Source organism: Puccinia triticina, chromosome 3A (genome assembly GCF_026914185.1).
Source record: "Puccinia triticina chromosome 3A, complete sequence".
NCBI classification, from domain to species: domain Eukaryota; kingdom Fungi; phylum Basidiomycota; class Pucciniomycetes; order Pucciniales; family Pucciniaceae; genus Puccinia; species Puccinia triticina.
Window position 1 is genome coordinate 5132056 of NC_070560.1, and position 21848 is coordinate 5153903.

A 21848-nucleotide genomic window follows, 5' to 3' on the forward strand; every position below is an offset into this window, starting at 1 on the left:
TGTCACCAAAACGTACGCGCGTACGTTTTGGTGACAAGCCCTAGCTATTCCATTTTGAGGCAGAAATATGCAGGGAATTGATTTTTTTGGGCAGAAATACGTGGTGAATTGATGTGTTTGGCCCTTATAGTTTACATAAAAATTATACAGGAGTGGAGATACCGGTCAAATTCATTTTGGACAAAGGCCTATCGTAGTTCAATGTGGTGTAAGCACTTCATTTGTGAATCATTTTCTCAAACATAAAGCCTCACAAACAATGCTGCATCACATGGTGATCATTTCCTTTGTGCTTCTGCATACATAACACCTACATATTGCTTTTGGGGTTTTGCGTATAGTTATTCATTATGTACGGCACAACCAAACATCCCCAAAAAACTAAACAGAAGCCCTTTTCTTATTTCTGCTGGTGTCCCTTAGACATCTCGACGTGTGCCACAAATATTTATTGATTGGAAACCCCAAAGTCTAAACATCCCTGTGGTAATTTATTTGGATATGTGGTGGGACTCCCTTCTGTAAATCTTCTCCCCTTGATTAAAGAGTTGAAAGGGGTGAAGCAGCTATTGGTTGCAGAAATTGTGGTGGTATGTGGGGTTTTGGAACATGAGGTCCCACCAAAATAACTTAAATAGGAATGGTCCACCAATGATCAAACCCCTCATGATTATCAACTCCCCCTATACCTCCAGTACTGTTATCTGTCTCCAGACCTCCACATTAGAAATTTACGACAATGTTTGAGATATCTGGAAACCTGCACATTTCTCTAGTGGATATCACATCGATTCATGGATCTTTAGATAATACTATCCATCTCACCACTGTGATCAGTTCCAATGATATAGTCCAACATATCCCATATTCTGAACTGTCAAAATTCCATGTCATTCTAAAGTCATGCAGCCCAGATCCCCCTCCTTTCATTTACAATCCTGAAACCCAAATCTTTTTCACTGGATACCTTACTGCTAGTACTTTTGGTGGTTACCCCGAGGTTACGGTTGGCGAAGGAAAGTGGGTGTTACACCAAGGCCAAAGCTTTGAATTGGTCAAGGAATTTCACAAGGCTCGCGTCTGGGGATCTGGATATGTGGTAAAGGTTAATTACAATTGGACTGCTTGTCGACAAAGCTATGTGACTGTTCAGGACGCATTACCAAAGAAGGTACGCTGTCTGGTGAAACTAGGTGATAGTTATATGAATTTTGAACTCACTTAGAACTCATGCAAACTGATTGCAGGGGGCCTCGATCTGACTTCTTGCCTGGGACTCTGAACTTTTGGGGAAAATGTGTCAGCTTCAACGTGGGGACTGGATCAAGTTTGGTGGTAAGGCTGGGATTGAATCCTATAAGGATGCTCACATTGTGGAAACAACAGTAAGTGATCAGCTGCCACACTTTCCCACTCCTGCTTCTTGTGCTGGGTTACAATTGACACTTATTTTTTGCGAAGGTCAACAGCCTCGAAGTTTTAGGACGCTCAATATCAACCAGATATTTCCTCAGGTCAAATCCCAAAAAAATTCAACAGTTAAACGTAGACGATTGGGCACTGGTGAAGTTACCAAAGAGAAGGAACGGAAAAAAGAGATCATTTCATTCAGCCTTGAACAGATTTAAGTGAAAATACAACACTTCATCCTATTTCCTCTTTGTCTTTTCCCACTTCCCAAAAGTTTCCTCCTTCCCATCTTTGAGACATTGTTTGATGTGTTTCTTTGATAAAAAATGATGATGCTTTATCCAAGCCACATGAGATTTGTAAATTCTTGCTCCTCCTCATGCCAAATACCTGTGTAATGTTATTGAACCTTGATAGAGTATAGTTAGAATGTGCAAAAGGTTCCTTGGAGTAAGTGCAGTACTTTGCAGTTTGGGAGGCATAAGTCGTGATTCTCTGGCCAGCATATTGTTTTTTTGGATTGGAGAAAGTGCAACAGGTGACTGCCTTTGCAGTATATAACACAGTTTGAGTTTAATACTGGATTTTACATGACACTTATCCCTTAACATGTCCAGCAAAGGTTTCTGTGTGACCTTTGCTCCCTGACATATTCCTACATCTTGGTAATTTCAGAGAAAGAAAATCAAAGAAATGACTTTGAAGTGATTTCATCAGATAGCATTCAAGATTTTCAAGTGAATCCAAATGAAACTTATTCACATAAAATCAATTATCTCTCACCAATTCCCAGTGCAGAATAATCAAATAACCACACTGCTGGATGTGTCTACATGAATCCTTTGAAACAAAGGAAGACTCAAATCGGTGAATTTTGACAGGAAACACTTTTACAGGGAGGCAAAAGACGGTCAACAGCCTCTTAGAATATCCCTAGTCTTGATTATTGTCTAAAGTAACAAACAAAAGTCACGTATGTGTAACTGAGATTTGGAATGAGTGCAAAGGACCTATTGACAATATTTCCTCCAGGTATTATTCTCTTTCAGATAAGAGGGTGGTGGTCTGCACCGGAGCAAAAATTCACACAATTCCTATCACAAGGGTTCTACATGATAGCCTTCAATAGGTATACTACAAGGGTAAGAAAAAGACAATTGCTTTATTTTAAAGCACATAGAACCTAGGAGCCAAGACAATCCTCATGTGACATAGTAAGGAGTTGACAGAGATCAGACTGCCTGAGTCAGGACAGGAAAAGAGGCCGATTTGGTTATTTTTGGGGCAAACAAGCAAATCTTCAAAAGTTTCATGTGCAATCTATTTCAACTCAATGTCATTTTTATGTACACACTTTGGAGCACACAAAAATCTGACAATTTTCAGAACAAACAGCTAAGGAAGGCAGATATTGAACATAGGCAGCCATTTACCTGAAATGAAGAGAAAGGCACACTATCGTTGGCAGATTGGAGGAGCTGAAAGAGGGGGGTGTTGACACAGTGAAACAGGAGGGGGTTATGTACTGCAACAGAGCTACTCAAGGAGACACATTACTTTTCGGTGATTTGGCGAGGTGCCTGGGGAATGAGAAATGGACAGCTAGGTTGGTTGGTCCTCCAATGGGTCAAAAAGTCTACCGTAATAGCCTGTGCTAACTCATGAGGATCTGGCTTTTTTTGGATAGGTACAATTTTACCGGGTGACTGGAATGCCGGTTTGAAGATTTCAACCAGGTATGCTGACAGATTTTTCCAGATTGGTTCCTCTGGTGTTCGAGGTGATTTGGACCACTCATTAATTGCCGCCATTGACTGGATGAATGACATACATTCTGATACTGGGGAGTGGCGGTAATTTTTGGAAGCAACAAAGAGACCTCAAACACCGCCAACAAGGAAGTAGGTGAGGGGCTGGAAGTTGTGCCTAGTCTGGATTTCCTTGAGTTTCTGGACAGCCGTGGTTTTCGTCTTTAAAGCGTCTCCGGCAGCAATTTGAGTGAGACCAGGGTTGGATCCTGAGTTTGACAGATTGGCTGTGGCTTCTTGGGCTCGAGATTTTTGCTTGACCTGGCTGTTTTTTAGTGGAGGTCCACTGAGACCGTGAACTTGGAATATAATGTATCCCATATATACGTCGATTATGACCTTAGCAAATTCTTTCAGGACATCGATGGCGTGAGAGCGCTGGACAACATTTCCTTCGGCATCAGCAGAGGTTTGGTCGGTCTCACTAGTCGTTTCAAAATTTGAGAGCGATTTCTTGAGTCCTTCAAGCCATTCAAGAACCTGAAGACCTTGGTTAATTGGTTCGTTGTTGGCATCAGGAGTTGGAGGTGGTGGGTTGTAGAGCTTAAAAGCCATGACCTCAACTGATGCAGCAATTATCTTGGCCCACTCAGAGATGACTGCAGGAGGTGGGCTTTGGAGACGGTGAAGAAATCGGATGAGTGTGGACTCAGGATGTTTGGTTTTCGAGGTGGGAGAGACAAATGGCTCAGAGGAGCCAGTTTTTTCTCTTTGGGCAAATACCAAAATCAGATTGAAATTGATGACGTCTGGGCAGTTCCATTGGTCATTTGGAGATGGAGCTAAGAAGTCGGTGGCTGAGGGGAGAGTACGATGAATGTTAAATTATTGAGGTGAAATGAAGTGAAACAAGGATGTGCAACTAACCCAGAGAGCTAATATTTTTAATCCAAGAAGTGTATGAGCAGAAAGTTCTTTCAAAGTGAAAATCCATGCTGTGTGGAACTGGGTTCTGGAGAGATTGAGCTCGAAATTGAGCAAGTTTTGAGAGAGCAGCCCATGTGGTTTTGTACCTCTCCCAGTTTGGCCTCACACCATCAACTTCCTGAGAGATCTTGATCACTGAAATTTGTGCATCGATCGACTTGAGGATAGTTAGATTGGTTGGCAAGTTGGTGGCTCCTGGATCACCACCGTTGGAAGTATTTGGTGCAAGGGAAGCAGGGATTCCCGAGGTTTGAGATTTGTCGTTTTGGTTACCGCTAGACTCAATTTCACGACTTGATTCAGGTGGTACAGGTATTTTGGACTGAGGAGCGTTATCCAGAGGTGGACCTGGGGCTGTAAAATCCAAAAACCATAATTTATCAGTAGGCTGCTGACGGGTTAGCATATAGAAGTATGACATAGGGCAGGAAAGAAGGAGCAGGTAATTTCCCACCGTAATTGGCAGAGTCGGAAACTGCACTGTTCTCGGTATCTCGAGGTCCCTTGTCCATTTGAGGCCCGGTAGGTTTGAACAACTCGGCAGGTGATATGGTTTGTGGGGCTGGGTCAAATGTGGTCTGGCTGGGGGTGGCAGGCGTTTGCGATGCTGGGTTGGCAAGTAAAGGTGTCGCAGATGATGTGTTCACCACCGGGAGGTCAGGACCATTGACGTTATCAGAAGCCGCTGGAGTGTTGGAATTTGTAGGAACAGAAACACGTCCTTGGGTTAATAGCGAGGCTGGGTCAACTGAGTTGGCCTTTTTGCTTTTCTTTGTCGATCTTCTTGGGATTGTGGACACCAAGGTTGTGCTGCAGGAAGATGGGCGGGGTGGCTGTGCTTCAGTAATACTGATTCCCTCATCGTCTGGTATTTCACCGGTCTCCTCAAATGCTAAGGTGAAGGGAATAAATCAGCTTTTCGTTCAGGAAACTCTTGAATGGTTTCAACAGATAACACACTCAATTTTGAGTTTTTAATTTCATGAGCGCATTCGCCAATCTTCCTCTTGAGGCTCCTTGGCAGCCTCAGATTGACCAAGCCAAGTAACGTTGTTTCAGCAGTTGAAATGTTACGATTGAATTCCTCTGCTGTAATCTGCTGTATTTCACTTTGGAGGATTGATTGGTCTGGGTTGAGGGGCTCAGGAAGGCTGTTACTTTTCATCAATGTTGAGAACTCTTCAAACGTTGGGGCTGGCAATGGCGGACCAAGGAAGTTCTGCTCTAAAACCTCTTTAGCTGTGTGATGTAATCAGTCAGTAAGAGGAACAACAGGAATAAGAACAATCCACTGCCATGAAATTCTTACTTGGGGGTGGTGTTGGTGGAGCTTCTCGAGTGGCATTGGGTTCGGCTGGTAAGGGAGCTGGATGAGGAGTGTTTGGGGTCTCGGTATTCATTGTTTTTGTGTGTTGATATGTAAGGAGGATAGGTTGGGAGAATTGATGGAGTTGATTAAATGACGCTTGTGATGTGGAGAAATTATGGGAGGTGGGGGGAAGAGACAAGAACCATTGAAAAGTGCGTGCTTATATATTCTCATTGGAAGCAGGTGACGCATCAACAAAAAGGGTTGTGTACAACCACAATCTATTTGACTCGATCTTCAATCTACATAGGTCTGAGAGACCATCTTCTAGGTTAATTAATCCCCTTGTAGACAAAGGAATACATAATCAACTGTTCATTATTTATCAGCAGGGAGCACCACCAGCTGATTTCATCAAGAAACACACTTTGTCATACGTTAAGAATCATGAAGGGCATAGATATGCATTCAGGTCCTAGCACCCAAGTTTGTCTTTCCCTCTCCAAATAAACCCAGGGGGAATTATCATATGTAATATGGATTCACTCTTTTCTGCATACGAAATAACTCTCAAACAAACAGGTATCACAATGGTCACAAGTGTAGATGAAGGATTGGTTGTTTTTGACTTAAACCCCACTTCATCTACATATAAGTTGCAATTGGACTTATCTTGATCATAAGTTCTCTCTGTTGCGCTAGAAACCCCTGGCAGAGGGCTTAGTTGTGATACAACTTGTAGGTCTGCCCTGTGTCACCAAAACGTACGCGCGTACGTTTTGGTGACATTGACCTGGTGATTGCAGATCCCACATTCTTCACGGGATCTACGCTTTGCACAGGAATCGGCATCACAATCCGGTTCCAAAATACCAGAATCTATTTCAAGTATCTCCAGCCTCCAGATTATCAAAATGAAGTACAATTGGAGAAAACATCTTTTAGAAGGATACCACCGTTAGAAAAGAAAAGAAACAGCCAACACAAAATCACCTGCCCCCCAAAAACCATCATTTTTGATTAATCGACATGCATTCCTCCGCTAGCGCCTGGGACACCTCCCACCTGGTCATCATTCCGTTCTTCAGATTGAACTCGTTTCTGACCACGGCTTGTCACTCCTCCGTCTGATGGACCACTGGAGCCGGTGTGATTACCCCTTTGGCAAATCTGAGTCAAGCCTTGAGCGATCTGTGCAATGTTGACTTCCGGAATTTTTGAAAGAGTATCCTGCTCGAATTTACTCAGACCGTTCCAGAACCCTTGATCATAGCAATCTTTTGGCCAATCACGTGCAACGCCAATAGCTCCACCAACAGTCTTCGCGTGGTTACGTGCCGAACGTGCATACATCTTCTTGTTTGTCTCGATTGTTTTGTGATGGGTAGCTTGGGCTTGCACCATTCGATCGAGATTGTGGAGGATTTCTGTGAGATGAACACTACGCCAAGCTGGAAATACACTAATAGGATTCGCGCCGTCCGGTCCGTCTTCAATATCCGAGTGGCACCTCTTGTCCTCCAGCACTACCGCCAGTTGGGGAAGATTATGAAAGACTTTATCACCCATCTTACATCGTTGCTCCTTGATCTGTTGCAGTGCAAAACAAATTATCAACTTGTGTTACTGGTTCAGAAAAACGGGTTGAGCAGGAGACACCGCACTTACATTCTTGCGCCACCTCTGATATTGTGCCTTGGTTGATTTCTTTGACTTGATATCATCGTACTGGGTAACATCCATATCTCCGTACTGTTGAATCTCTCGCGATTTAGTTTCAAGCCAACGTTTAATGATAGCTGCCACCTGTCCAGTCTCCTCCTCACTGATTTTCATTGATCGTCCAAGCCATTCCACAGATTTCTTTCCCATCACTTCAATAACCGCAGAGTTCCAAGTCGAATCCTCGTCACAGGGAACGTTCCATTCAAACGTGAATCTCGAGATTCCAGCTAAGGCTAGCGCTCGCTCAACATCCCCCTTTGTTTGGAGACTGTTTGGCTTTCCACCTCCTAGATCACCTTTCCTTGGAGCCGGATGGAATGTTGGAAGTGGGATATTCTTACGTATCTCCTTCTCGGCCTGTGCCACATAGAAGTCTTGCTCCGCTAGAGATTTGGCCGAGAGACTGGAACGCAACCTATCGAGTTGTTCAATTATCATTTTGGATCGCCTGTCTACCCAGTAAAGAGCCTCTAATTCTTCTGTGGTCGGCGATGAAGGATAGTCTTGCGGTTTTACTGGTCCTCCAAGGAAAAATTTGATAAAATGTTGGATCCCACGAGAATACTTGTCGCAATGCTCATTGAGAGCTTCCTTCCAAGCAATTCCTCGGGCTCGGCGCTCCCCACGGATTCGAATCCCATTCTCCTCCACATGAGCTCTTGCCCCTCTGGCATTCTCAACAACAAAATGGGGATCCAGTCGGGGTCGTTCCGTGACGCTGTCAGTGTTCAACAATCCTGCAGGGTGCGAACCTAGCCGATGAAAGCCCGAATCAAAATCAATTTAAAAATGATAATTAAATTTTTCTTGTGATTTCTAACTCACCAGAAGGAGCTGAGCTACCAGAAGATCTATTACGGTTGGCTTCGTCAGTGATGTTAGGTAGGATGCTGTCGATGACCTTTGATATCCAGCTGTGTTTGTCTTGACCATTTCCCCCACCTTGCGGTCCAGTCTGTCCTCCAGCTTGATCAGCATTTCCGTTACCTCCGTCGGCGTCAACTTCCTGAGGCTCATGATCCATTGATGTAGCTGAATCTCAATTTGAAGATGAAATATTGCAAACAGATGTTTTGAATTTTGATCGAGAATATTTATGGTTTCTCAAGAAGGAGACAGAGACGAGTGTAGAGTGATCTAAAAATCAATAAGCAAGGAACATGGTCTTGGGTTCAGAGTAACTTCAGAATAATATATAGAGGACACTGTGTTGCTTCTCGGATCAGAAACAGAAGATCTGGTATCATTGATATACCAAGCTGAAAGGGAAAGCACCCCTTATTCAAGCAAAACATCCAAGCAAACATATATATAAAGTTTGTACATATGAGAATAAAAAACATCCAAATAGATCTTACATCTCAAGACCTTCCCATCCCTGGACAAACAATCTGTCAGATAACGTCCAAAAAAACCGTATCACATGAGAATGACTTACCACCGTGCCCAATCCAACAGCTGTGATGGTCTCGCTTAAAATTCCAAAAGTTCCTGCAGGGTTCTTCAGGACAGCCACATGTCCAACAATTTTCTCCTCCTCCACAATCACTGCAACTTCAAACTCATCTCGAACCAATCGGCAATTGAGGTCCGGATAATCGTTGTAGGGATCATCAGTTTTGTTCAGTTCCTTGAAAGGAAGAACAATAATCCATGTTTTCCCAGGTGTTTGAATTGAGCGGAATATGTTCTTGATGGTTCCAAACCGTTGGTCAGGGCCAAAGAAAAACTCAATATAAGAATTTCCAAGATGGTGATTTGCTGTGCTGAAGTTCTTTCCTTTGATTGTTATCATAATTTCACTTGATACCGTTGGATCAAGCTCCATGGGATTTGCACAAAGCCTTCCCTTAGATTTCTCTTTCCCCGCAATAGCTCGTTTCCACTTTGTCATCATTTGTGATTCAAGATGTAAAGTGGGTTTTTTCTTCTTCTTCGCATTGTCTGTTCCCAACAAACCGCCTTTCTTTGCTTCTTTGCCACGGATAACAAGTTGGAGGGTGGAGTTTATGTGCCATTCCTTCAACAATGTTTTTGGGATCTCGGCTGATCTCCAGAAAAAAAAAGACCTTATCAGCTGGTAATGATCTAAACAGAATTTAAATAAAACACAGACTGACATGGGTGGTGATTTGTTGGTAATCTTTGGAGAATTCCATTAACCCGTTCTTGCGCCCACGCTGCTGTTGATCTAGGGGGACCAAACCTCTGTATGACATCAGAATAGTGCTGTGTCAGATGCAGGTTTGGCTTTGTTGATTCTTCCGGCCATCCTCGATGGAGGCATTTGCGGTATTTCACTATCAAATCATCAAGCTCTGGGAGATGTTGGGGATTGATCTTTGGCAAGGTGAGGAAATGTGAAATCTTGGAAAGAAGAGTCGTAGATTCCAGCAAAATTTCAACTCGTTCCTTTTCCTCTTCCGTTGCACACTCTGAATAAGTTTTCTTCCAGACAGGAATCAATGCAATCGTGTAGTAAACTTTGTAGAGAATAAGCCACTCAGCAGCCTTTAGCGAGCCATGACTTGCTGATCCTAAATTATGTGGAACCCGGTCAATCCAAGATGGGATTGTGGTGTGAATGAGTGTTTGTCGAACCACCTCAAGTTCATGAGGCCTTAGTCAATGTGAGATAGCACCGTCTCTTCCCAGTGGTGTCAACGATTTGTTTCTCTTCGGTCCCCTCTCAGTGCAATCACTATTCCGGTCATCTTCTGAGTGTTCAGTATCTGCACTCTCGTCACATTCATTGTAAATCGTCTGTTTTTGAACTCGGAAATTGTAAGAGTGGCTTCTTGGGGTGCTCTCAGAGCCAGTTTGCGAGGAGGCTTGAGACTGAGATTTAGAATCAGCTTGATTTGCCCGCTGTTTCCCCTTGAGGGAAGGGTTGTTTTGAGATGTTTTTCCTCTCTTAGGTGGCCTTAGTTCTGAAGTTGGATCATCTGGCTCTTCACTGCGCCTCCGCTTCTCTGTCTTCTTTGGTTCACTTGGAAAAAGATCAGTGAATGGAAGCGCCGTAAAGTGGGCATCCATCTGCCACTCCTCCTCCTTCTCCTGAGTTGACTTGAGTTGTTTGGCTGCCGAAGGCAGGTACAAGAAACGCATGCTGTGATCTTTTAATTCACCAAGAATCAGAGCGTGCATAAGCTCAATAGAGCAATATTCGACTGGACGCCAGTAGGGGAGTTCATTTAGAACACTCCATCTTGCACCGTGTTTCTTCATGAATTTCTTCCGAGCCTGGTAGCTATCGAGTGCAAACCACGCTTTTGCATGGAGTAGATGTTGCTCGTTGGATCGTGCAGGGAACTTTGACGGGTCTGTTTCTTCAATATCCTTCTTATCCATTAGACAAAAGGAGCAGAATAAGGTTGCTGCGTGACTTCCAAAACCAGCTGTTTTGCGGAGTGCCGGAAGGTCTGCAATAAGGGGGAAAATTGCGGCACGGATGATCCTGCCTTCTGGATGTGATGCTGTAGATTCAAAACGAACACCCTTCCAAAATGACAGCAGCTCCTTGACTAAGGGTGACAATAGATGGTTCAATTGATCAAGGCTAGGCTCCTTAGGTCCTGGGATCACACCAAAAAGGAATATGTTCTCGATCTTGTAGCGTTGACTGGGCGGAAGATTCAAGCATATCAAAGTAGTTGCACCAACAGAATTATGGGAACCTAGGCTTGATGATCCTTCAGCGTTGAACCAGTCGAGATAAAGGCTGAATACAAGGTTCCCAGAAGTCTTGGTGAAGATCCCATCACCCTCTTCAGTGGCAGGAAACTCCTGCCACACGGTTCCATCCCACACATCCTCCATCATTTGATCAGAGCTCTGAGATCAAGCACTCAGGCTGGTATCTAGTAGATTCTCAAAGTGCGATTCAGAAAGTCGTGCCTTGAGCCAAGTCTCTAGTTTGACATAGCTGAATGTGCGCAATGGCTTTAGTTTATTGTTTCGATTTGGCTTTAGAAGATCATGATCACATCTAGGTTGCAGTTCATTTTCTTTCGCCCACTTGCAAAATCTCTGATAAGATGATAGGAATGGCTGATTGCATTTTTTTGGGCAGAGTTTTGTCTTGTCGTCTAGTGGGTACAAAGCAAAGCACTTTTGACAGCACACTTGTGTAGTCATACTAGGGTTAAGTCCGAGGCGGTTAAAAACGGCTTCGCGGGTATGGGGTATCTGTTCCACAATTCTGGATGCGTCAAGTGTCCTATCGGTACTACTCCAGATATTTGAGAGCAAAATAGCATTTTCACGAGCTGCCCGAAGAAAATCAGCTGCACCTGACTTGCTGAGACGGTTTCTTAGTACGGACTCCGCCATTTGCAGCATAACTTGTTTGCAGAAATCTTCCTCTAGGAACAGAGGATGTGCACTGGCTCCGGAATTTTGACACAGGACCATGTTAGAGTGAGATGGTTCCTTCTCAGTGAAGAATTTTGAACACAACAGAAGACCTCATTATCAGTACCACTGATCAAATGGATTGGGATTTATGTCGGCTTACGTGTGATGTGCTACCTGTGAGAAGCGGAGGAGGAACTACTGATGACACCTTCAATTGTAACTGTGATTCCTTACTTTGGTGCTCTCGATAAGCAACCCTAGAGAGTACTCTTCCTGGAACCACGCCAATACCTTCTTCTTCATGCTGGGTTGCATAGCATCCATGAGATTTACAATGACATACGTAGGTAGGATGAATGTTATTCATAGGATCAGATAATTAAGGCAAAAGAAATGATGAGAAATCGGTGTTGGAAGGTTAGATAGCCAGACGGAGGTGTTAAGCTGTGAGGTCCCCCTTCCTTACCAACATATATTATCCCACAAATTTACTGAGTACAATTTGCTGTGACATTTCAACAAGGCATCACGTGATCGATGCAGCCTCATCACATCATCTCCTTTATTCTTCTTTGAACCATATTTTCTTGTCCAAATACACAGCAAGACACTGCTTTCTGCATTGCAGGGGAATAAGAAGGACAGATTTGACACACTGATCTGATGGTGTGATTCTTAAAATTCTCACATACTGACTAACTTCAATCAACCCACATGCAAGTTTTCTCAATTACTCATGCCCGTGTAAAATCCCAGAGGATGACTTGCTTTTGAATGGTTCACTTTGCAGAAAGATAAACGGAATATTTTGGCACCAGAAAAACTTAATTAAATCTGACCTTAAATAGCCACAACTCATTAGCATTTATGCCAATTATTTCATCATCGTCCTCTTCTCAACCAAAGCTGTTCAAACTTGCCAAATTTTGACAATGCCCACCACATTCTGTTTCAATCAAAATCAACTGAAGTGGATTAAATCTATGCAAGATAGGATAGATGGTTTTGTAGAGAGTATCGAACTTCCCCTTTCCGGTGAACCCACCCACACCAGCGTCCAAGAGAGATTATCCCGTGACTGGATCAATTGGAATCACTGTGTTCAACTCCAATGCAAGTTGGTTGCGGATTCTCACGACCATAAGATCCCTTCCTGGTCTGTCCCCAACGTTCACGCAACTTGGATGGCCAGAAGAAACCGATTAGGAAGAGGTATGGACTGATTATTGATTCACCTAAGCATCAGAAACCATAACTCACTTGGGCACTCTATGTCAGGGCCACTCAATTTTACCAGCAGTTGTGAAACCCCCAATGCACCGTTGTCTGCTTCTGATTAACTATATGCTTGCTAAATATCTGGGTAACTTTGCACCAAGGTACAGTCTTAGCCAACCAATTCAATACACACCCACAAATTGCTGTTTTGTGCTAAAAAAACCTCCATTATTTTGGTCTAGATCCGGAATATTGAAATGTGTTACTGGGTTTGAACTTTGAAGGGTTGTACAACCATGTTTACCATAGTGAAAGAATCTGTTGGGAAAAGGAGGCAGTTGGCAAAACTTCAGATCAAACATCACATTTTTCTTGAACTTCTGTTGTTGTCTCCCCCTATTACATTTATTTGGGGAAGCACTCCAAAATCAAGATCATGCACGTAAAAACTGTCAGATCAACAGAAATATTGAAGTGCCTAGATAAGTTCCACCTCCCTTGATGTGATTCAATTGGGTCCAATCCGTCTGAGTTTGATGGTATCAAGCAAATTCTGTGTCGGATTTGTGAGTTTAAACCAAAAATGCTTTGGACCTGAATGGGCTCCCTCCCAAAATTTAGTTTATCCAATTACATCAAATTGTGGCCTGTCAAGCATCTCGTCTCTTGTTTGCAGGTGAGTCATAGGAAAAGGTGTATATTGGGTCTGAAAGTGGTGGGTGATTACATGTCACACTAAAGTCAGCCTTGTGTTCCGAGTCAGCGGGTGGGCATCCTTCACATTGTCACCAAAACGTACGCGCGTACGTTTTGGTGACATCAACGTACTCATCCACCTCTGCCAAACACTTTACATAATAAATCTTATGTATGTATTTCTGGGCCATTCATGCAATGCTGCCCAGAATTAAGAACCCCTTTGAGATTCTGAACACAAAGGGATGAGATCAACACTTCTTGCTCACCCAGATCCGAATGATTTTGTATAAGAGGACCACGTTATGTGACTTCCCCCCCCCAACAACTCGCTCAAAATCCCACAATGAAGACTTTAACTCACTCTCACTTCACCGGTCACACTCCTCCAACCAACACCTGTAAAGTTAATAGTATCTATTCCACTGTACTCCCAAAGTCAACTTCACCTTTGTGTCGGAGTATTGCTGCATTTACCCGCACATTGCTAGACTTGAACACCAAATCTTCAGAAGCCTGGAGGATTTGTCCATCCCCTCAAGATTACCAGACTGGCTGCAGCCTTCCACACTCAATCTTGATTCATCCGATATCTCACATTCCAGAAAGTGCATCCTCCCTCAAAAGCGAGAAGATCCCCGAAGTTTTCTGAGTTCTATATCTTCAAGATGTTGCAGCATCTGGATTTCCCGGAGCAACCTTTGCTTGGCAATATCCTTGGGACTCACCCTGGAACCAGTCTATTGCCCAATTTATTCTCAAGCACTGGAGACACGCCCACCAATACGGGGTTTTCAAGAGATTCTACATCGATCCTAGCGAAGCTTCAAACCAAGAACTCCACATGGGTACCTTACACCGCTGGTTCCTTGGAAGAGCCGAAGGTCTTAGGCTTGGAAGGTTTTCCCCTATCCGCCAAAATAACAAGAAACAATCAGAGTTGAAATCCAAGTTGCGAAGCCAGGTAGGGGATATGCTTTTCTCACTCATCCTCATTCACTCATACTAATTCTGTACCCAAATCCAATTTTCTAGCTTCAGAAACACCGCCAACAGACACTGTCCAACCTCGACATATCAACTGAAACAAAGGAGTTATTTGATGACATCAAATGCACTTCTGAAACCGAACGCCTACAGGACAAGTCGCTCATCAAAGTTCCACTGTCATGGAGGTCTTCTGAATTCAACAGCCTTGCTCAGCAACTTGACAAAATCCATATCCACAAGAAAACGAACACCAAAGGCCCCAAATATGTACACAGTTATACAATCAAAAACCGGTGTTCAGTTCCTATGTTGTCCACTCCTCCCAAATTTTCTGACGTGCCCATAAATTTACCAATCAACTGCTACTCACCCAAATACATCAATACACTATCCAAGACACCTAAACTCCTCCTTAACCCTCGGCCTCCAATTGACTTCTCCAAACTCTTAGAGATCACTCATAAATTGTGTAAGTTGATAACTCTTCATTTCATCTAGATAATTTACTCATCAATAACTGAGCAGACTGGTACTCTTCATCACCACCGGAAGGAACACTTAGCCTAGACACCAGATCAGCTAGTTAGTGCACGTCCTGAAACATGGTTTCCCTTAGATTCAAGGCAACAGACAAATTTGAGAAATACTTACGTTGCCAGTTCTCCTTTCCTTCTCTGTATCTGATGTATATTCATCTCTAGTGTGCCATGTACATAGTACCTATATACATTTACTGGGTTCACCTGCCCTAGACGGTATAGACGGTCCACCACCTGTGCCTCCATGGCCAGATTCCAGCTTGGTTCCTTCAAAAATACAAACCTATTTCAGATCTCCATAAATAAGGCTTTTGGCTCTCTTACACTCACCATGATATAAACATTTTCTGCACATCTTAAATCTATCCCCACTCCAGCCGCTCCAATTGAACCAAGAAGCACATTGCACTCAGAGCTACACCGAAAAAGAGCCAGTGTGAGATGCTCATCTTCCCAGTAAGCCATGTGGATTGAATGCTGTTTGCTTGAAGGCCGTTTTCAATTCTTCCAAAAATATACAATGTTTGTTGTCAGTAGATGAAATCAAAGGTGTATTAGCTTGAGATTAAAAAAACGTCCAGCTCACATCCTTAAGAATCCAACATAGTTTGAGAATACCACAGACTTTGGTTTCCTTGCTTGACTTCCTTGATGTGCCAATACGTTGAGTTTATTGATCAGGTGAACCGCCTTTGCTGAGTGATTCCATTCCCATTCCCCGTTAAATTCAACCTCTTCCCTTGCAAAAAGTGGATGATTACAAAATTGTCAAATCATTGTAAGTTGCCGGAAGAATTCACCAAAATCCCAAACATCTGCCGAGGTTCTTAATCGCCCAAAACTCTCCACAAAAGTCTGATGGAGGTCTTGTGATACTTTCTCCCAGTCAGAACTGAGATGTACGACCACAGCACGTTCCGTCTTTGGTGGCAAATTCAATAAGACCTCCTTTGTCCTCCTCAAGCATATTCCGTCCATAAGCCTGTTTAGAGATCTGATAGCGTGGCTTGACCCAACATTTATGTTAGGTATTAGGAAATTCTTCCATATCCATTCGTTACTCCATGGTTGTATCTTCAACAGTTCAAAAAGGCTTTGTATGTCGGTCAAGCGGTTCTGCAGGGGAGTCCCAGATAGACACAAGAAAAACTTTGCATTGAGACGTTGAATAAGCTGTGTCCTTGTTGCACTTTGGTTCCTGATCATACTACATGTTATACATAATTAGCATCTTCATATTGCTTCCCTTGAGAGAGTTTGCCTCTTGTACTTACTGAGCTTCGTCTAAGACTATCCTGAACCAGCAGATATTCAGAGATTCAATCATTGGTGCACTTGTTGAGGTGTTCGATGTTCGGCCAATCATGTCATATGTTGTCAGCACAACCATGGAAGAAAGTAGCTCCTTTTTTGTAACGCCTCCTCGATTTCTCCCATGGAAGAGACAGTAGGGTATTGTATTTGCATGAAAATGGATTCGGATCTCGTTTTCCCAGTTTGATAGGGTCGCCAGAGGACATATGATAAGGGTAGCAGCAGACATCAATTGTGTACTGTCAAGGGAAGACCTCTGAAAGCTGAGGGCTGATTGGCTAGTCGCTAGAATGAACATCAATGCCATCAACGTCTTTCCAAGCCCCATATCATCTGCAAGTATTGACCCTCGTGGTTTTCCACCTTCACTACTAGCCACCGGTTCATTCCAATCTTCAACACTGTCCCTGATCCAGTCGTTGTCGGAGTGGTGCCAGAGTTCTGAAATCATGTTTTCGCTAGATTTGTTCTTCTTGAGAAACCAAAGGGCACTCAGTTGGTGATCTTTTAATATTGTGCGACACTTTGCAAGGTATGGGCGGAGACTTATGTTATTGTCAGATTCTGGAAGTTGATGATTGGCAGATGTCAGGTGTGGTATATTAAAGAAAAGGGTTTGGTCGTAGTTCCAAATTGACAGCAGCTCAATTCCTGCGCTAGAAAATGAAGAAAGAACCGTTTGAACATCCTTGGACCGACTAAAAACACATCCCCGCAGTTGAGAAAGTGTTGCATTCTTTGCGACCACAAATGCTTGAAGTTTTATTAAAGACTGGTCTGTAGTAGAAAACTTTTCTTCGGTGATCCGAGTGGAACAGCCTCCAATGGGTCCCAACAACTGTCCAATAAACCTGCTTTCAATCTCGCTGAGATCCCCAAACAAAAGACTTTCAGAACCTAACAGATGGACTTGGTGGTTCCCCCGCTGAAGGAAAGCAACCTGGGGAACATCGGGCGGATAGATTGTTGATCTTGAGGAAAATGGAATAAGGATTTGACCAAGGCAGAAAACATCAGCCATTTTGGAAGGAGAGGTTGCGTAATACTTCAGAGGATACTGTGACGGCAAACACAGGGAGATATATCAGTTTCACCTCCTTGTCAATTCTGATGTGGATCAAGTGCCAATTTTTGGTTTGTTGTTACATATGGTAGCCTGCTTGGCTCAGTTTGTGGATTTACCGAGGAGATATGAAGGGTTATCCATAAAAGTTTATATAAAGTAAACCTCTGGTCATCATTTGCATCGGCAGAACACAGTTTATGCTTATAATGTCACTAGTTGTATGCAAAGACATGCAAAATGTTGGCCCTGGAATATTTGATGTGAGTTGCTGGGTCAGCATATAAAATTTCAAAGCATAAGTATGTTACACAAAAAACAACATTTTGTGATCGCAAAATTTCTGCAAACAAGCAGCTGTTGAGAAGAAACATCTAAACAGGGGTGAGATTTGAAATTCCATCACCAGGTCTAGCAACTTCTCTATATGTGCTGGGATTAGTGAGGTGTAACTCAGATTATAATTTGATTGGATCAGATGGATCTTATTTACGTTGGTGTAGGTTTGGGCTGGATGTCAAACAGCTGGAACACAGACTCAATTGAACTTTCAACTGATTTGCACAAGACTTACACTTGATTTTCACAAAAGATCAACTGAAATTCAGACAGGTTTGACCAAAACAGGTCCAAAGTTATGCATGACTTACAACCACCATGTCCCGGGGCTCAAACAAAATGTGTTGTCAAGTTACCAGAAAGCACTTGCATGCAAGTGCCATGGAAACATCCCTGGTGATGGCTGACGTAGGAATTCCAAAGATTATCATTAGTGACAGAGATCCTAAATTCACTTCAGAATTTTGGAGGAACCTTCACGACATGCTAGGCACTAAACTGGCATTCTCTACAGCTTATCACCCCCAGACGGATGGATTAGCAGAGAGAATGATCCAGACTATAGAGGACATGTTGCGCAGATTCTGCTCCTTTGGTTTTGAATTTAAAAATCATGATGGATACACTCACGATTGGGTAAGCCTATTACCAGCCCTTGAAATTGCATACAATAGTAGCAAACAATCCTCTACTAAAGTATCTCCATATGTACTAGAAAGAGGATGGATCCCACGTATGCCCAAAGACAATCTTAATGACAAATTACCTCATCTGCACCCTACCGCTCTTGACTTCAAAAAGATGCTGGACTCAACTCACCAACATGCCAGGAAATGTGTAGATGATGCTGTTGAATATAACAAAGGAAGATGGGATAAAAGCCATAAAGAAACAGAGTTCAAAATTGGAGAAAAAGTTCTATTATCCACGGTGAATTTTAATAATTTAGGTGGTAGCAGAAAACTTAAGCCTCCATTCATAGGACCATTCACCATTAAGCAATTGCATGGTAAAAACGCAGTGGAAGTCATTCTTAGTGAAGAACTATCTGGGAAACATCCTGTCTTTCCTGTAAGCCTGATCAAACCTTACAAAGTCAGGCCGGAAGAAGAATTAGCCCCCCCGCAACCTGTCCCCATAGAAGAGACTCCACCCTCAGGACAGTTAAGAGTACATAAAATCTTGAGGGACAAGAAAGAAAGAATACAAGGTAAAGACACCAGACTCTACTTGGTCGGATATAAAAACTTATCCGCAGATAGAGATGAATGGCTACCAGAAAGTAATATACCAGATGGACCCATTCACCTAAGAAACTACAGAGCAAGTAAGAGATCAACCTGAGATGGCCAAAATTTTTTCTAGACCTTTCCTTTTTCTGAGCAGAGACTCATCTTAGGGGTAGGGAATGTTAGCTGGCTACTATGGCAGAGCCACCGTGACAAATAAAAATATAAAAAATAGTTTTACATATGAAAGAGATATTATTACTCTTACACATGTAAAACTACGCAAAAACATTAAATACTGTTGATATAAACTGAGACAGCAGACACGATATGTGAGGAGTGTTTGGAAAGGATGAAGTTTATTTCAATGAGGAAAAAGAAAACACAAAGAAAAAGACATACCTGAGACAGCAGACACGATATGTGAGGAGTGTTCGGAAAGGATGAAGAAAAGCCTTTCCGAGTGCTGCTGGCTCAGGTTATATAGAGTGAGGAATGATGAGCAAGAGATGTCACAACATGTGATATGTGAGAGAAATGAAGATTGAAGCGGGAAACAAAAGAGTGAACATGACTACGGTATAGTTAACTCAACACCCCCCCTCGCTGAGATCTGACTAGAGACATAGTAGAGAGCAGTGAAATAAAATTGGGGAAAAAAAATTAACAAGAGAAACTACACGATGCCAAACATGGTCCTATGTTTTTCCAGGAGAACTCGAGGTAAAGGCTTCGTCAGCATGTCGGCCAGCATGTCATGCGTTGACACGTGAAAGATTTTTACTTTGGAGTCCTTAACCGCCTCCCGTACAAAGTGGTAGCGAGCGTCAATATGTTTCGTCCGGGAATGGTGCTCAGGATTGTTTGCAAGAGCTTCGGCTCCCTCATTGTCGACATGGAGGGGAATAGCCTGTTGAGGTCGGAGCCGGAGTTCAATGAGGAGATTTCGCAGCCAGAGACCTTCTTTGCATGAATCGGAAAGAGATTTGTACTCAGCCTCAGTACTCGATAGAGATACGGTGGGCTGTTTTCGACACTTCCAGGAGATTGCACCATCCCCCACGCGGTAGGTGTAGCCGGATGTTGAGCGCCGGTCCTCACGATCTTCAGCCCAATCAGAATCCGAATAACCACTGAGGGAAAGAGATCCACCCAGCCGAAGGCGGAGATGCTTCGTAGAGATAAGGTAGTGTAGAACCCGGACGGCGGCCGACCAGTGAGAGACAGATGGATCCTTTAGGTATTGCGAAAGCTTGTTGATGGCGAAGGACACATCAGGACGAGTGCATTGTGATACCCAGAGCAGCGCACCGATGAGCTGATTGTACGGACCCGGTGAAGCAGGTTCATCAGGTCTGCGCTTGCGTAGGTCCTTGAAGCCAGAGTCTGTGGGAGTGGATACCGAGACCGGGGGTGATGAGAGAAAACGAGGGATAAAGTGAGTCTGGGACATATACAGGAGACGGTTTTCGATATCGCGAGTGATTTTTATTGATAAGAAATGATGAAGTTCATCATTAGCACCAATTTTGAAGCGAGAGCCTAACGATGTGATGAGGCTGTCCACGCATGAGGGTTCACCAACCACCGTCAAATCATCAACATGAACCGTTACCGCACACGAGAGTTTACCATTAGTTAACTGGAAGTACAGTGTCGGGTCGTATTGCGACTGTTGGAGACCCAGATCAAGGAAAGCAGCATGCAACTCCTGATTCCATTGCCGCGGGGATTGCTTTAAACCGTAAAGCGAGCGGGTGACTTCACACACGTAGTCGGGGTGAACTGGATCTTCAAAACCAACGGGCTGCTCCATGTAGATTGGTTCATCGAGATGGCCGTTGAGGAAAGCCGTGGTGAAATTGACCTGGCGCCCCTTCCATTTCTGCGCTGCCAGCAGTGTACAGATCAGACGAAGGGTCTCCATACGCAGAGTCGGGGAGAAAACTTTGTGGTAGTCTTGGCCGTGAACCTGAGAATAACCAAGGGCGACAAGACGTGCCTTGAGCTTTTGAATGGAGCGGTCAGGTCGACGCTTGACCTTAAAAACCCATTTCGAACGGATGATTTTCCATTTGGCAGGTCGGGGAACCAGTCGCCAGGTTTCCATCCCTAAAAGCGAGGAGAACTCTTCATTTGCTGCGCGGAGCCATTTTTGTTTGTTCGGTGATTTCTGCAGTTGGCGCCAGGTCTTGGGCGTGTGGAGGTCATCTGCGGAAGCCGTCTTGGACCAGTGCCCCAGTCGATCGGGAGCTTTGTGGGCACGGTTGGAGCGACGAACGGGCGGAGGCGAGTTGGGAGGAGGGGGAGAAGGCGGTAGTGGAACCGATGCGGGAATTGGAGAGTTTGGCCTGTTTGCCGGAGATGGTAAGCGACTGCCCGAGACATCAGGGGAGGGACATGGAGCAGGTGGAAGAGTAGGAGAAGGAAATGGAGATGGGAGGAGAGAAGGAGTCGCCGGGCGTATAAAAGTCGAAGGAAGAGATCCTGGTGACACAGGAGACTTACTGCCGGAGCTTTACAAATCGTTCGGGGATGACGGCCCAGACGAGACGGGGTTAGCACCTCGGTGACGGTTCAGAGGTGCGTGAATGGATGCTGTAAGACGCCTATCGAAACGGGGTGAGAGAGGGATATTGAGGTGAGGCAAGTCCAGAATGGAGGGGCGAAGATCGGGGGAAGGGACCGGTGGGGATGGCTGAGTGGTTGGAATTGAGGGAGAGTGAGAAGGCCAGGGTACTTCGACCATAACTTCAGGGGTAGGTTTAACCAAGGGGCAGGTATATGGAAAGACGGAATGATCAAACATGACATCACAAGACTTTACCACCTGACGATTTTGGAGATCCCATACACGAAAGCCATTTCCGTCCTTGAGGTAGGAGAGAAACAGTGCCGAACGGCCCTTCGGATCCAGTTTTCTTC

General features: G+C 43.9%; 1 protein-coding gene across 1 annotated transcript; it reads left to right on the forward strand.

Annotated features, from left to right (window-relative positions):
• Window positions 1-739: 739 nt before the first annotated feature.
• On the forward strand, window positions 740-1262 carry PtA15_3A554 (uncharacterized protein; the record flags this gene model as incomplete). The annotated part of the gene is made up of 2 exons (XM_053167533.1): window positions 740-1171; window positions 1248-1262. The coding sequence occupies 2 exons, from the start codon at window positions 740-742 to the stop codon at window positions 1260-1262; spliced, it is 447 nt and encodes a 148-aa protein (XP_053018740.1).
• Window positions 1263-21848: the final 20586 nt, after the last annotated feature.